General features: G+C 39.1%; 1 protein-coding gene across 1 annotated transcript in view; it reads left to right on the top strand.

Annotated features, from left to right (window-relative positions):
• Positions 1-10,834, top strand: part of LOC126481622 (receptor expression-enhancing protein 6-like) — a 52,974-nt gene extending 42,140 nt beyond the window's left edge. The window contains exon 5 of the mRNA XM_050105512.1: positions 10,571-10,834. Coding sequence (XP_049961469.1) covers positions 10,571-10,611 — 41 coding nt within the window. The 3' untranslated portion in view covers positions 10,612-10,834. The remainder of the gene's footprint in view (positions 1-10,570) is intronic.
• The last annotated feature ends 6,180 nt before the right edge of the window (positions 10,835-17,014 follow it).

Below are 17,014 nucleotides of genomic sequence, written 5' to 3'. Positions count from 1 at the left end.
AGTATCTGTGATTCTGCTTGTTCGCTTCACCATTGATAAAGAAATTGGCTTCATCACTGAACAGCACCTGATAGGGGAAACGTGGGTTTATCTGCAGCTGCTGTGTCACCCATTCTGCGAACTGTATCTGACTGTCTGGGTCATCCTCGTTCGGGTGTTGGAACAGCTGAATTTTGTACGGGTGCCATTTGTGCTGCGATAAAATTCGCCTTATGGAGGTACGACTAACCCCGCATTCTTGTGACAAGCGACGAGTACTCCGTTGAGGACTCTTGCTAATTGATGCCAACACGCTCACTGTTGTTGCTTCATCGGTGGCGGATTTTGGTCTTCCAGCCTTAGGTTTATCTGTGACAGAACCTGTTGCTCGGAATTTGGCCAAAAGCTTGGCAACTGCGCTGTGAGTGGTGGGCTGTCTGGTTGGGTGACGACTGTTTGACTGTTGAAATCCTCAGCAGTGACCCGTGTACTTCTTTCTCCTGATATCAAGATGATTTCATTGCGTTCTTCGTGTGTTAAGGACATTTTGTAACCTGTAAATAAGGAAACAATGATTAAAATGTTAGCACGAGTAAATGATACGTAACAGTTAAACACATGTAACATATCAGGCATATGATAGTCACTTTGCACTGTTTCAGACTCCATTTTATGACTTCTCAGTACGTAACACTCACGCTGCAGAGCGCCACACTGCTGCCGCAAGTAATTGGCTATAACCCGAGAATGAATAAAGCTATGTTTAAAATAACAACGGCAATGTTTTTCTGGTGAAATTATCTATCTGTTTGGTAAGTCACATGACCACATTCCCATTTGAAATTTTGGAGTTGAAGCCAAGATGGCGGCATTCAAGATGGCCGCCAAGTTGGTGGCATAGCCTATAAAGTTTCCCCCTTCTCATTCCTCGTGTGTAGGGACTCGGTTTCCTTGTTTGCTACTCCCTTTGGATTTTATCAGGGTGTTTCTGGACTTTTGGACCACCTTGTGAAACTGGCATGCTTCTACCACTATGTGGAATGCACACTTATCTTTTGAGAAACATTGCACAAATTGCTGAAGCATGTGAATTTCTGTCTCGGTCCAAGATGGAAGTAGAATAAAACAGGGCTATCTCATTTCTGGATACTGTAGAGATATGTAAATGTGATGGTACACTGACGCCCAGTACATACAGGAAACCTATTCATAGGGATTTATGTCTAATGCTTCATTGTCACAACTGCTTCTATCGTGAAGAGATCTTGTGCAGGTAAGTCTACAGAGAAAGAGCCTTCTCCATGAGAGCCAATTAGCAGAGCTCAAACGCCTAAAGACCATGTTCAAAAGAAATGGAAGTAAAAACCAGCAAATATGGTACATGTTGCAGGAGCAGGAGCAGCAATGTGAAAGCATGTGAGCAGGAGGCTGCCATGACAATAGTGTACATCGTATATGTAGGTAAAATGTTGAACAAGACTGGCAACATCATAGGAAAGCATGACATTAAGTCCGTCTTTCATCCTCCTCCCAAGAGCATGGCTCTTAGTATGTGTGAAGGGTGACTTTAGCCACAGCAAACAGAGTCTTATGGTATCCGCTGCCAATGTTGCAAAACATAAATCAGCGTGACTGTAGGAACAATTTAGAGATGATGCCACTAGCATAAATGCTGAACTGAACTCTACCAACCCACCATATCAACTGTTGTGTTGTCGAGAAGCTGAGCACTCCATGGAGCATGACAAAATGAAGGGGCTCTGAGTCTTTGGAATTAAAGAAGCAATAGAAATCAGACTTGACCAGAATCTGATAAAGCCTAGCTTGGGACCTAATGATTAACAGAGGGTGCAGTACAATACGTGACACAAACACAACAATGCGCAGGAGAGCTTCTGTAAAGTTTGGAAGGTAGGAGACGAGATACTGGCAGAAGTAAAGCTGTGAGGACAGGGCGTGAGTCGTGCTTGGGTAGCTCAGTTGGTAGAGCACTTGCCTGCAAATGGCAAAGGTCCCAAGTTCGAGTCTCGGTCCGGCACACAGTTTTAATCTGCCAGGAAGTTACATATCAGTGCACATTGCGCTGCAGAGTGAAAATCTCATTCTGTTCTAAATTGAAACTGACCATAATATCTGTGTCATGGAACCACAGTTGACAGGTTTTGTAGAAAAGTCAGCGGTGTTGGGACTTATCTTGTTCAGATTTCCTCACATTTTTGCTGAGAGTGCATTTTAGATATATTGTCAGCAGGTATTCAGGTGAGCAAATATTAATAACTATGGGTCTTAGAAGAATGCCATCCTTGTGTTTCTTAGGAAGGCCATTTAGACCTTTAATGACATTACACAGCAAGCCTGTCTCATTGAAAAGAATCGTCATCTTCCTGTATTTTATTCATAAGATCAACGTCTGTCTGTAAGTAATGTATTCAAGTGATTGAAAATAATCTTATTTTAGTCCACACATTACATTAGGGCCACAGCACTGCCCGGCTCTGCTGGCAGAATTACAGTTCCTTGTCCTAAAGATTTGTAAGTGCTAAACTTTCTTTCATGGAGATGTTTGATCTTAGCATCGACAGCTTGGTAAGTGCTCGATAGATTTTATTCTTCACTACTTCTTTTTCTCTTTGGAGAGAGGCTGCAACATGTTCCACAAACCTAATATAATCTGCTTTTGGTAGCATTTTCTGATTGGATGCAAAATTTAGCCCTTTAGCAACGATTTCAATGTATCCTTGTCACTACGTTTGTGAGTGACAGCAATTACTGTGTGGCTTCCTGCGTCTTGCTATGGATTTTTATGAGAGTAACAATTTTGTTTTCTGACATGCGTGTGTTCTCGACTGCACTGATTCTTCTTATGACCGGGTTGTTACGATCCATTCATTTTGAAGACTCTACAGAGGGTATTTGACTTTGCTGGTTGGAACCCAGGCAAAATGTACACGAACAGCAAAGTTTGGATTGATCGCTGAAATATTGTACATAATGCAAACAACTCAGCTGCACAAGCAGAAACAAACCACTAATCACATCCAGAAAACCTGAGAGCTCACTAGATGGAGGTGGTTATTTAGTATTTAGAAGACAGTGCTAGAAACTAATACAATATTAGAATCTTTAGAAACCTCAGTATGTGGAACGAATGGTCATGTTAACGAAGATCAATTTCAACAATTTCTTCACGATATCACATTTGTAGTTTACCACTTTTCCAATTTCAACATATTCCTGAAACTTTTGTGGCAGATAATACTATCCAAAATGAGCATGAAAATGGGACACTTACTCATAGGTTTTCAGAATTTGTGAAACAGGTAGAAGTTTAAATGATCACGTACAGTGAAAAACAATTATATAAGTACCCAAAACTACAGACAATGTACATGGCTACTAAGTTTAGATTCTCTATGTGAATATGTAATTTTATTTTTTTCTCACCTGCTGAGTCAAGTAGGCTGTCGCCTTTGGTCACTCCATTGGTGCATCCCTTTACATTCTTTGTGATACAACTTTCCTTACTGCACAGGAGAGCTTCTGTAAAGTTTGGAAGGTAGGAGACGAGAAGGTAGGCTGTCGCCTTTGGTCACTCCATTGGTGCATCCCTTTACATTCTTTGTGATACAACTTTCCTTACTGCACAGGAGAGCTTCTGTAAAGTTTGGAAGGTAGGAGACGAGATACTGGCAGAAGTAAAGCTGTGAGGACAGGGCATGAGTCGTGCTTGGGTAGCTCATTTGGTAGAGCACTTGCCCGCCAAAGGCAAAGATCACGAGCTCGAGTCTCGGTCCGGCACACAGTTTTAATCCTCCAGGAAGTTTCAGTTTCAATGTAGTCTCTCCCTTTGAGAGCCCCACGTTCTGAATTCTCGGAGATAATCCTAGGAAAAGTTTGCCTAGTAAAAAAGAGGCAAAGGCTTCCTGATGCTCCCTTGTACAATAACACCAGTTTTGTGGTACAAACGCCTGGATTCTGCAATAGCTCTATTGCGTCAGTTGAAGTAGAGATATCAGAAAACCTAATAAACAGGGACAGAGGTTTAAGCTTAAGACTTGAGGTTCAGCACTAAGTTTATTAACATCTTGCCAGCCATCACATCCACCAGAGCTTTGAAACAAAGATAATGTGTATTTCATGTAATACCTGTGCAGACTGAAATAACAAGAGCATCAAAGGGTGTAGTGGGCATTGGGAGTCGCTCAGAGAGAAACAGTAGTTTGATCTGTTTTGAGTTCTAGCAGCAAGTATACATTCAACTAAACTCACGGCATCTGAAGAAGAAGAAGAAGAAGAAGAAGAAGAAGAAGAAGAAAGCAGATCATCAGTCACAAAACTATTTTACTTAAGGCTGTAATTTAGTTTCACCTGGAAGCACTGCATTCATCTTATAGAAATTTCTTTGCATAGAGCACAATGTGTGTGTTCAGTTTGCTTCAGCTTAGTTCTTAGGATTGCCTTAATGACTCTCTCTCCTACCCTGCATACCATCACATTACTTCAGTGGGTTTCAGATTTGTCATAGCAGGTCGTGACATAATTATCTTGCAACTCGGAGTATCTGTCTTCTGATACAGTACTATGTTAGTCTTGAAATTTAATTTCACAGATTGTATCCTTAAATGAAGTCTAATAAGTTGAACACTTTCCAGATGCACCCTGGCTTGGTAACCATTAAATTTCAACAATATGTTTGCAGTGTCTGTCCCACGATAGCTGTAACATTGTGTCTTTCCATTCACCCCCTCCCATCCTTCGTCTTAATGTGTCACAAATACCCTCTTAAAACTCCTAGCTTGTGCCCTGTCACTAGTAAATATACTGTTGACATAATAGAGGCATCATAGCATTATTTGTCATTTTATTCTGTGTGCCTTTGAAAGGGAGAATGTAATAAAGAAGGATGGAACCATCAACAGGTGTACTGCTGGTTCCCGTTGTCCAGTTGTCACAATGGTTTGTTGAATAATTCTCTAGCCATCATCAGGTTTTTCAGTGCAACTGATGATAGAGACAGGATTACTTGGGTGGAGGTATTGCCCATCTTGAATTCTCCCACACACTTTTCACAGTACAGGGTGTACTTAAAGTCCGGGAACACCTTCAGTTATTTATTGCACAAGAACCAAACATTGTACAGATATCATACATACGCCATTTTGAAGAGAAACCCTGAAAGTTTTTTTTCATATATACCGCCACAGTGTGCTTTGGTAATTTGCCGATATTCAGTGCTAGTCGCAAACATAGCGAGTTCAGGTGCGATGGATTGGTCGTACTAAAGAGGAGACAGCTGTTTCACAAAATGGCCTCGCCGATCACCAGATCTCACTTTGTGTGACTTTTTTCTGTGGGGACACATTAAAGATCTGGTTTATGTACCGCCTCTACCATGCGATGTAGCAGACCTCTAGGAGAGAATACGGGAAAAGACTGCCACAGTCGATAATGCCATACTGGCACAGGTATGGCAAGAATGCGATTACCTTATTGGCGTCTGCTGGGTCACTCATGGTTCCCATATTGAATATTAAAACAACTTTGAGTTTCTCTTTAAAATGCAGTATGTATGACATTTGTACAATGTTTAGTTCTTGTGCAATAAATAATTGAATGTGTTCCTGGACTTAATGTACACCCTGTATAGTAGGAAGGGGCTCCTCCCCTAATGTTTCCACCATGTCATCAAGGGTCTCCTGTGCATTCATGCCCCTTTTTCAGCAGGTATTGGATGACCACACACGTGCTCTTTCTATCAATTTTTCAAAATGTGTACATCTTTTACGCTTCAGACTCCAATATCTGAAAAAGAAAGATATTAATGAAAAATTTGGTAAGACCACTTTTGTCATTAGTAACATGAAAGTCTTGAACCTGTGGTTCAGTATTTCAAGGTATGTTGTTTAGAACCAGTTAAAAAAGCTTCAAAGCACTAGACTCAGAATCTTGGAATAATTTGCATTGAAAGTATTCTTAGATTATGGCATTTTGCATAATTATCTCACTGTCACTGATTCTTAATTACATAAATTACTAATAATGATTTGTAAGATTTGTCAGGGAAATAAAACATTTAAAACTGAACTTCTTTGGATCACTTCAGTGTGTGACATACAGCAGCAAGCTTGAACTGCAACTTTTGTTTACTCTGTGTTCTTTCATGAATAATGTAGAGATGAGAGAAAGTGTTGGGGTTAGCACAAAAGTATGTTGCTGAGGTTTTAAGACATGGAATTTTATTTGTTACAATCCTATGAAATTATGTCTCTTTTTATGGCTCAGTGCGACAAAATATTGCCTCTTATAGTTAAACTAGAGTTTAAAACTATTTTACATTGATCAACAGTGTGCTTAGTTGATGTTTCAGTTTTATGTACAATATTTCTTCAGATGCAGAGATGGTCTTTGAAATATTGTGCATGATGTGGAAACAGCAACTTGGTAGAACATCCGGAAGCACACTATCAATCACACACTATGCCATCATGCCAAGAAAACCTGAGAGATCATATTTTACATTGCATCTACTACCTGAAAAACTGCAAACTTTTTAGTTTTGTTTATGCGTAAGTTACAACAAAAGTATCGTTCAATGATTTGAGACAAATAGAAATGGAGGAAAATACAGTGAATTTATAATACTGTTGTCAGTGTTGTCTCTACCAGCATTAAGGCATCCATCCCATATCTGTCAGCTTCCTAATTTCAGTAGTGGAGTATGGTGTCACCGCCAGACACCACACTAGCTAGGTGGTAGCCTTTAAATCGGCCGCGTTCCTTTAGTATACGTTGGACCCGCGTGTCGCCACTATCAGTGATTGCAGACCGAGCGCCGCCACACGGCAGGTCTAGAGAGACTTCCTAGCACTCGCCCCAGTTGTACAGCCGACTATGCTAACGATGGTTCACTGACAAAATAAGCTCTCATTTGCCGAGACGATAGTTAGCATAGCCTTCAGCTACGTCTTTGCTACGACCTAGCAAGGCGCCATTATCAGTTGCTATTGATCTTGTTAATCATGTACCGTCAGACCGACATTCACCATTAACGGATTAAAGTTAAGTATTCCAGCAGCTACGTCCATTTTTCTAAATTCTAATTTCCAGACCTCATGCCAGCCTGCGTGAGCTAAACGCGTGCCTTTCGGCTTCCTCTATTATTAAGGTGTTGGCTCTCCTGGCAACCCACAACATGAAGAATTCTTGGTCTTTGAGTTACTTAACTTGGTTTCTTTTAGACCATGCTGTCTCTTAAATTGGTGCCACGTAATCATTTGAAAATCTTAGTGCTAAGTCAGGACTGGAAGGTGTATGTGCTAACAACCACTGAACCAAATTTGGGATCAGCTTACATTTTTCAAAGCTGTATGTGGAGGGGAGTTACTGAGTATTGCTTTTATGAAAGCACCCTAATAACTTGTTCTTATCTCATTGATAAATTTAATTACAGTAATCACTGTTCATTGTATATTGTCCTTCTAAATCACAAAATACAAATGACCAAGAAGAGCCTCAGAAGGTCATTAACTTTAGTGTGCCAGCAGACTTCTGAAATTTGAAACAAATTAAAAGGTTACCTTAGAAGAGTGTGCTGTATGGATTCAGGTTCACAATGATAAAATCACATTTATTTGCGACTTAGAAAATCTATCGTCTCCTTCAGAAAAGTGTTCTTTGTGTACAAAACAAATGCAGGTATGGATGTCGCATGGATTTGGGGCCACTGTTAGAATAAACTTGCACATTTTGCGATAATTAGACTTATGTAGCCTTAAATATCCAGTTTCAGTTCTAATCAGCAATTGCTCGAGGTATGTAGGCATACATATCTGAATAATGGTATTTATGCACTTAGATCTGTGTATATATATTTTATTTAAACATACTTGAGTATACTCTGGTTGGCTTCACACCTTCAAATAACAAGGTGTTTCATCTTAATATTGGACTTTAGGCATTCATGCTCGTAAAAAAACTGTCACACAGAAATAACTTAGAATCATTAGACTTGCTTCTATTTTCCTTAAAGACAAGTAACTGACTTTGTTTCAAAGATTGCTAACTTAAACACACAATTTCATGTAATAATATTTTGTGGTCTTCCTACTAATCAAGTTTGTTCTTCTAATTATTGAGAAATATTTGTAGTTACTGGGTTTATTGAGAGTACAAACTTCTTAGCTTCAGATAGGACATAATTTACGAAAATTCTGAGTGCTGAGAGACAGTAGAACACTCTAAAAATCTAAAATGTTCTGTGAGAAGGGCAAAGGTGCTTGGAAAGAGGAAAGTGCCCTATGAGCATACAATAATGAGGAACAAAGTTACAGTTGCAAACAGCAGCTTTCCTCATTATTAGTGTATTTAATAACACAGGGAATCTGAAATTTCCTCAAGATAAAAGTACTTCGAACCAAAAGTTTGGGAACAGGCTGTGTAGTATACTTATCTACCATCAGTTCTCCGACCTTCATTACACTAATTCCTTCTTCCTTTCCTTCCTCTCCTCAGATTTATGCATCTGCACTCTGAAAGCCACTTTGCAGTGTGTGGTGAAAGGTACTTCGGATACCACTATCATTTCCCACCTTTCCAGTTCAATTTGCAAATTGTACCTAGGGAGACCAACTGATGGTAAGCCTCCATGTGAGTTCAAATTACTCAGATTTTTTTTTCCCCGTTTTGGTCATTTTGCGATATGATTGTGGGAAAAACTAATGTACTGTGTGGATCTTCTCAGTTTTGAATAAACCATTGTGTGATTCACATAGTCTCTGTTATAGTGTCTGCAAATAGTTTGATGCCCATCAGCAGGATGCACATCACACACACACACACACACACACACACACACACACACACACACACACGACAGAGTGTTACAGAAGAGCTAGTTATATGAGAATTTTGGTTTCTACTTGTCAAAAAATTAATTCAGTGCAGTTGCTCCAGTTTATATCTCTGTAGTTACATACTTCTAGATATTTTACAGTTGTTGTTTGCAGTGATTGAGCACCATGTGAGTCAAGTTCATCTATGTTGAGTCAACTACCAGTGTCTACACAAAACATTTATTTTCTGCAGGTGTACCTGTATTTTTCTCAAATTTTCTAACTTGCGAGTTAACTACATGCATCACCTGTGAAGAACCTTGTGGATCTTCTGTTATCAAAATTATCGATATGTAAGCAGTGAACAGTTACAACACTGGTAGTTGGCATCAGCATGCCGATGGCTACTCTCATATATGAAGATTTGACCTATTATGGGCAACAAAGGTTTTTTTGTTTGGCGACTCCATGAAGTACTCTGTGCACCACGACCAAATAGTGGATATAATTGGAAGGAGAATCAGCATTGGTCATATTTTCTTTGTTTCATCCGCAAAATCGATTTTCGGTTACTTAGTGACCATCCTCAGTGCTGTAATTTACAATTAATTTTAATTGTAAAATTTTAATTGTAAATTACAGCACTGAGGATGGTCACTAAGTGACCGAAAATCGTTTTTGCGGATAATAAAAAAAAAATAAAAAAAACCAATGCTGATTCTCCTTCCAATTCTATCTACAAAGATTTTTGTTTGGTAGAAAGCACTGAAACTGCTGAGATACTCAGTAGGTTCATATGCCGTCCATTATGAAATTAGGGAATCCGTCTCTGAAATCAAGAAACAAAATACCTACCATTGTCTAATAGGCTCTGGATTTTATGGATGAAGAAAGGAATTTTTATTTCACAACTGTTCGGTTTTGGAGAATCAATTTTCCCCTATAGAGTAGATACTGGATTGTAACAAACAAGTGTAAAACATGTTCTGTAATTCTAGAAGTTGAGCATCAGTAATACAGATCTATAGTTACAGAAATATGACAATGCTCCTCCAAAACTGGTAATGACTTAAGTCTTTTTCCAGTCACTGTGAGCTTGAGAACTTCATTGTTCCAGTGACCTGTAGAGAGATGAACATCATTATTTTTATTCTCTGAATCTATATGGAGAAAAGATACCCTTTCTTTGTTGCACTTTTTACTTGATGTTAAATTCTGCAATATATTTTTTCAGTATCTTAATATGGCATTCTCACAACAATCTTTTTCTTTTTATATTCAATGTGCCTCCCAATTCCTTTGCGCTTGGTCTTTTCTTGTCAATTTAGATCTTACAAATGTTTTTTTTTTTTTGTTTTTTTTTTCTTCTTCTTAGGTTTCTCTTTCATCTACAACTTGAGGTTCCATTATTCTTCATCTGTCAATGTCAAGTTCATTGGGTCTGATTTTTGACACCATGAAACTCTACTAAATTCCAATATACTAGGAACATCATCAGATTACGCAGTCGATTTTTATTTTCGGTTCCTTAAATGCATCTTACCACCTGGGCTGTAATGACAGTATTTCTGTCCTTCCTTTTTCTTTTTGTGTTTGCTTTATCCTTATAATAAAGTAATTCAGTTCTGAAAGCATGTTTTGGATAAATGTGAACGCCTTGTGTTGTAGATATTCTTGCGTACGTACTTTTTATCTGAATGTCATATTTTGACGACACTATGTAAAACGTATGACTGTATTAATTGTAATGTTTGTTCCAGCAACCAAACTAATAGCTGAGAATATACTGAAGAAAGATTGATGTGCAGTGGGCTGTGCAAGTTACGAGCACATATTCTTCACATCTTTTATAATTTTTGGTGGAGTGTTTCGCGTTGGACAAACGTCTCAATCGTAGCATCTCTTGTCTTGGCAAGTTGTCCAAATGTCACTGTGTTTGATGTTACTCACAAAGGTGTGATAAATGTGAAATCAGTATGTTAACTGCACGAATAAAATTTTTCCTGCCAACAGCTTTGCAATAAGTGGTGTTTTGAATGATGTTTTTGTTGTAATTGATGTTTGAATTGACACACAGTTATTGTCTTAAATTTTTATGTCTTTTGAGGAGCGTAGCTCTGACCTTAATGTGTTGTGCATATTTTGTAAATTCTTGTTTATGGGCCCAGCATCTTCTGCAAGTTTTGGACAAATATACATGCACACACTGTTGCAGTTTATTATAATAAAATATTTTTGATTACCATATTTTCCCCCTCTCTACTTACTAAACATTTGTAGCTTCATCAGTTTCCAGTAATTCACTCATTCTCTAAATCACAAAACTGATAACCCTCAGCAATGTAGAAAGATTGCAAGTATGGATAGCAAAGAGAAGTAGCTGAGAGAATCAAACTCTGTGTTTTGTATTGACTTTGTTAAATTGCTTTATTCTATTTCTGCTTACTCAAGGGACAATGGTCATGCTAACTATAACAGTGGAAAACTACTATTTTAAAAGCACTTTCCTGTCTGAGTTACATCAAGTAGCTGCTGCTGTTTTAATACTGCTTTGCTTAACATATACAAAACTACTCTGGTACACGTCAAAGATTAAGTTAACTGAATACTGTGATTGTGCAGGACTAATTGTAATGAACAGTGTTACTTGCCATGCTGCTAATAAGAGGCTTTGTCTCTGCACTACATAGATAATTTGGGGGAGAATGAGAGTGTACTATGTAGTGCGAAGGTGGTTAGCAAAGATGTTTTTGGTTTGGCTGGGTGAGTAAAATTAGAGAAGAGGGCTGGTACTTCGCCAGAAGGGCAGAATAGAAGGCTGCTAAGAGAAATACCAAGAAAAGATTACACACTGTAATTTGATCTGTCTTGAGAGAACACCGGATGACGCACCCCAGCGCTTTTGTGTGTTGTGTACATAAGTCTGTCTGGTGCAGATTGTAGCAGCATTTTATACCACAATCCTCAAAACACATCTAAAAAGTAAGATGTATTACAATATATGTGTGTAATGTTTTAAAGCTCTGAGAAGCACACCTAAGAGTAACTTGTTAATGAACCTTAGAAGACAATTAGTGTCTGATAAATGTTTGATTTTCATATTATGAGTTGTTGAACACCAAACTGTATTTACATCCACGTCAAGCAAAAGAAGATCCAAAAGCTACCAGTATTTTATAGCAGTTACATAGTGTGGGACCATCTATTAGAATCTATTACCTGATGGCACTCCGCTCCAGAGTATGAAAGTAATTAGTCTGTAACAACATTTTCAGCTTTGACTCATACAATAGAAGGGAATGGATTTAAAGGTCTGTTAATTAAACTCTTTGTTAAGATTGTAATTAATTGAAAGCCTATTTTTAGGTTTACACAGACATAATGAAAATCAGTCACAATGTAGCATGTGCCTGTTGATGTCCACTGGTTTTAGTAGGAAAATTGTTTGATTCTTTGAGAAGATTCTATATTTACAGCCAAAAGCATTGCAATAGCAGAGGTACTGAAGTTTGTTAGAAGAATGCCTGTAAGGAAACAGTTGCTATTAAGATTCTGACTGTAGTGAAGGCACTGGAAGCCAGGAACTCTTCCAGGACAGAGCACCTCTTAGTTATTAAAATGATAAAGGTGCTTATAGACTGCAGAAAATACAGGCAAACAATAGAAATAGTTTGGATTGAAAACTACACTAATACGAAACATAATGTGATATCCCCCCCATGAACCATGGACCTTGCCGTTGGTGGGGAGGCTTGCGTGCCTCAGCGATACAGATAGCCGTACCGTAGGTGCAACCACAACGGAGGGGTATCTGTTGAGAGGCCAGACAAACGTGTGGTTCCTGAAGAGGGGCAGCAGCCTTTTCAGTAGTTGCAAGGGCAACAGTCTGGATGATTGACTGATCTGGCCTTGTAACAATAACCAAAACGGCCTTGCTGTGCTGGTACTGCGAACGGCTGAAAGCAAGGGGAAACTACAGCCGTAATTTTTCCCGAGGGCATGCAGCTTTACTGTATGATTACATGATGATGGCGTCCTCTTGGGTAAAATATTCCGGAGGTAAAATAGTCCCCCATTCGGATCTCCGGGCGGGGACTACTCAAGAGGATGTCGTTATCAGGCGAAAGAAAACTGGCGTTCTACGGATCGGAGCGTGGAATGTCAGATCCCTTAATCGGGCAGGTAGGTTAGAAAATTTAAAAAGGGAAATGGATAGGTTGAAGTTGGATATAGTGGGAATTAGTGAAGTTCGGTGGCAGGAGGAACAAGACTTCTGGTCAGGTGACTACAGGGTTATAAACACAAAATCAAATAGGGGTAATGCAGGAGTAGGTTTAATAATGAATAGGAAAATAGGAATGCGGGTAAGCTACTACAAACAGCATAGTGAACGCATTATTGTGGCCAAGATAGATACGAAGCCCACACCTACTACAGTAGTACAAGTTTATATGCCGACTAGCTCTGCAGATGACGAAGAAATTGAAGAAATGTATGATGAAATAAAAGAAATTATTCAGATTGTGAAGGGAGACGAAAATTTAATAGTCATGGGTGACTGGAATTCGAGTGTAGGAAAAGGGAGAGAAGGAAACATAGTAGGTGAATATGGATTGGGGGACAGAAATGAAAGAGGAAGCCGCCTGGTAGAATTTTGCACAGAGCACAACATAATCATAACTAACACTTGGTTTAAGAATCATGAAAGAAGGTTGTATACATGGAAGAACCCTGGAGATACTAAAAGGTATCAGATAGATTATATAATGGTAAGACAGAGATTTAGGAACCAGGTTTTAAATTGTAAGACATTTCCAGGGGCAGATGTGGACTCTGACCACAATCTATTGGTTATGACCTGTAGATTAAAACTGAAGAAACTGCAAAAAGGTGGGAATTTAAGGAGATGGGACCTGGATAAACTAAAAGAACCAGAGGTTGTACAGAGATTCAAGGAGAGCATAAGGGAGCAATTGACAGGAATGGGGGAAATAAATACAGTAGAAGAAGAATGGGTAGCTTTGAGGGATGAAGTAGTGAAGGCAGCAGAGGATCAAGTAGGTAAAAAGACGAGGGCTAGTAGAAATCCTTGGGTAACAGAAGAAATATTGAATTTAATTGATGAAAGGAGAAAATATAAAAATGCAGTAAGTGAAACAGGCAAAAAGGAATACAAACGTCTCAAAAATGAGATCGACAGGAAGTGCAAAATGGCTAAGCAGGGATGGCTAGAGGACAAATGTAAGGATGTAGAGGCCTATCTCACTAGGGGTAAGATAGATACCGCCTACAGGAAAATTAAAGAGACCTTTGGAGATAAGAGAACGACTTGTATGAATATCAAGAGCTCAGATGGAAACCCAGTTCTAAGCAAAGAAGGGAAAGCAGAAAGGTGGAAGGAGTATATAGAGGGTCTATACAAGGGCGATGTACTTGAGGACAATATTATGGAAATGGAAGAGGATGTAGATGAAGATGAAATGGGAGATACGATACTGCGTGAAGAGTTTGACAGAGCACTGAAAGACCTGAGTCGAAACAAGGCCCCCGGAGTAGACAATATTCCATTGGAACTACTGACGGCCGTGGGAGAGCCAGTCCTGACAAAACTCTACCATCTGGTGAGCAAGATGTATGAAACAGGCGAAATACCCTCAGACTTCAAGAAGAATATAATAATTCCAATCCCAAAGAAAGCAGGTGTTGACAAATGTGAAAATTACCGAACAATCAGTTTAATAAGCCACAGCTGCAAAATACTAACACGAATTCTTTACAGACGAATGGAAAAACTGGTAGAAGCCGACCTCGGGGAAGATCAGTTTGGATTCCGTAGAAATACTGGAACACGTGAGGCAATACTGACCTTACGACTTATCTTAGAAGAAAGATTAAGGAAAGGCAAACCTACGTTTCTAGCATTTGTAGACTTAGAGAAAGCTTTTGACAATGTTGACTGGAATACTCTCTTTCAAATTCTAAAGGTGGCAGGGGTAAAATACAGGGAGCGAAAGGCTATTTACAATTTATACAGAAACCAGATGGCAGTTATAAGAGTCGAGGGACATGAAAGGGAAGCAGTGGTTGGGAAGGGAGTAAGACAGGGTTGTAGCCTCTCCCCGATGTTGTTCAATCTGTATATTGAGCAAGCAGTAAAGGAAACAAAAGAAAAATTCGGAGTAGGTATTAAAATTCATGGAGAAGAAATAAAAACTTTGAGGTTCGCCGATGACATTGTAATTCTGTCAGAGACAGCAAAGGACTTGGAAGAGCAGTTGAATGGAATGGACAGTGTCTTGAAAGGAGGATATAAGATGAACATCAACAAAAGCAAAACAAGGATAATGGAATGTAGTCTAATTAAGTCGGGTGATGCTGAGGGAATTAGATTAGGAAATGAGGCACTTAAAGTAGTAAAGGAGTTTTGCTATTTGGGGAGCAAAATAACTGATGATGGTCGAAGTAGAGAGGATATAAAATGTAGACTGGCAATGGCAAGGAAAGCGTTTCTGAAGAAGAGAAATTTGTTAACATCCAGTATTGATTTAAGTGTCAGGAAGTCATTTCTGAAAGTATTCGTATGGAGTGTAGCCATGTATGGAAGTGAAACATGGACGATAAATAGTTTAGACAAGAAGAGAATAGAAGCTTTCGAAATGTGGTGCTACAGAAGAATGCTGAAGATTAGATGGGTAGATCATGTAACTAATGAGGAAGTATTGAATAGGATTGGGGAGAAGAGAAGTTTGTGGCACAACTTGACCAGAAGAAGGGATCGGTTGGTAGGGCATGTTCTGAGGCATCAAGGGATCACCAATTTAGTATTGGAGGGCAGCGTGGAGGGTAAAAATCGTAGAGGGAGACCACGAGATGAATACACTAAGCAGATTCAGAAGGATGTAGGTTGCAGTAGGTACTGGGAGATGAAGAAGCTTGCACAGGATAGAGTAGCATGGAGAGCTGCATCAAACCAGTCTCAGGACTGAAGACCACAACAACAACAACAATGTGATATATGATAAGCTGCCAAATGATGTGCTTTTTAGTGGATTGTGTTGATATTCCACTGGGTTAAAAGCATTCATCTGTCTGGTATTGACACAATTGTGACTGTGTGGAAAGAAAAATGTAATATGTCAAAACTCCTTCAAGGATACGCAGAGATAAAGTGTATCACCACGATGATTTGGTGGAAGAGACTCTGACATCTATGTTTGTCTTGCAAATCTGTTCTGAAAAGGAATATGTGATTGTTGGTTGTCACTATTATTCATGCTTTATTATTGATATTAAGTTTTATTTTGCATATGATGTTATACTATTGCACTACCTGTTCTACATTTAATTTAATTTCATTTTCAGTTGACAGTCTGAAAAAAGAAGTGAATGGAATTGATTGTTTCAATAAATATGTGCTGATATATTTGCTCAAAACAAATCACTAAGAATCTGAATAACTAAAAGAAGAAAGAAAGTGAAATTTTAATAGGACTTGATGCACAACCATACACACATGCATTTTAGTTTTCGTATCTTCTAGGACTGAAGAATGAACTTACGAAATGGTGGTATGTTAATTGAAAAGTGGTGCATGTACTGACAGTTTCAATTTTGGCACGGAAACATTTTTACGGTTTAGTTTGAGTTATATGAGGTGCTAACAAAAATCTCCAAGAATTTTAGTGTACTGGATAAACTAGTAGCAGTAAGACATTTCACTCCCAGATGTGTTGAGGTACATGTCGTAAGTACCATGGCACAAAATTACGTCATTTTTGTCACACGCAGTTGCAGTACAGGGTGTGATCAATAAGTTGCAGGATCTGTATTGTGGACGGAACAGTGGAGGGGGGTCGGATAGCCTGGGCATGATAGTGGGAAACTTTCTAGAGAGACCAATATTTTTCCAGTCGCCTGCAGGGAAGCGGAGAATGAGCATGTTGATTTTTGTGCCTTCCGTTCAGTAGTGCGCTCACATTTCAAGATAGAGAAAAATCTCGAGCAGCACCATCAAATTCTGCATGAAACTGTGGGAAAACTGTGATGGAGACCCTTGGAATGATTAAGGATACTGCGTAGACGCTGCCCTGAGCAACTCAACAGTGTTAAAGTGGCATAAGCTGTTCCGGGAGGGACGGGAGCTCGTCAAAGATGGCCAGCACAACAGTCGCCCATCAGCTTCAAAGATCGATGAAAATGTGGCC

This window comes from Schistocerca serialis, chromosome 5, assembly GCF_023864345.2.
Source record: "Schistocerca serialis cubense isolate TAMUIC-IGC-003099 chromosome 5, iqSchSeri2.2, whole genome shotgun sequence".
Taxonomy (NCBI): Eukaryota; Metazoa; Arthropoda; class Insecta; order Orthoptera; family Acrididae; genus Schistocerca; species Schistocerca serialis.
Note: the sequence above shows the minus strand (reverse complement) of the source record. Positions and strands in the feature narration are given on the sequence as shown.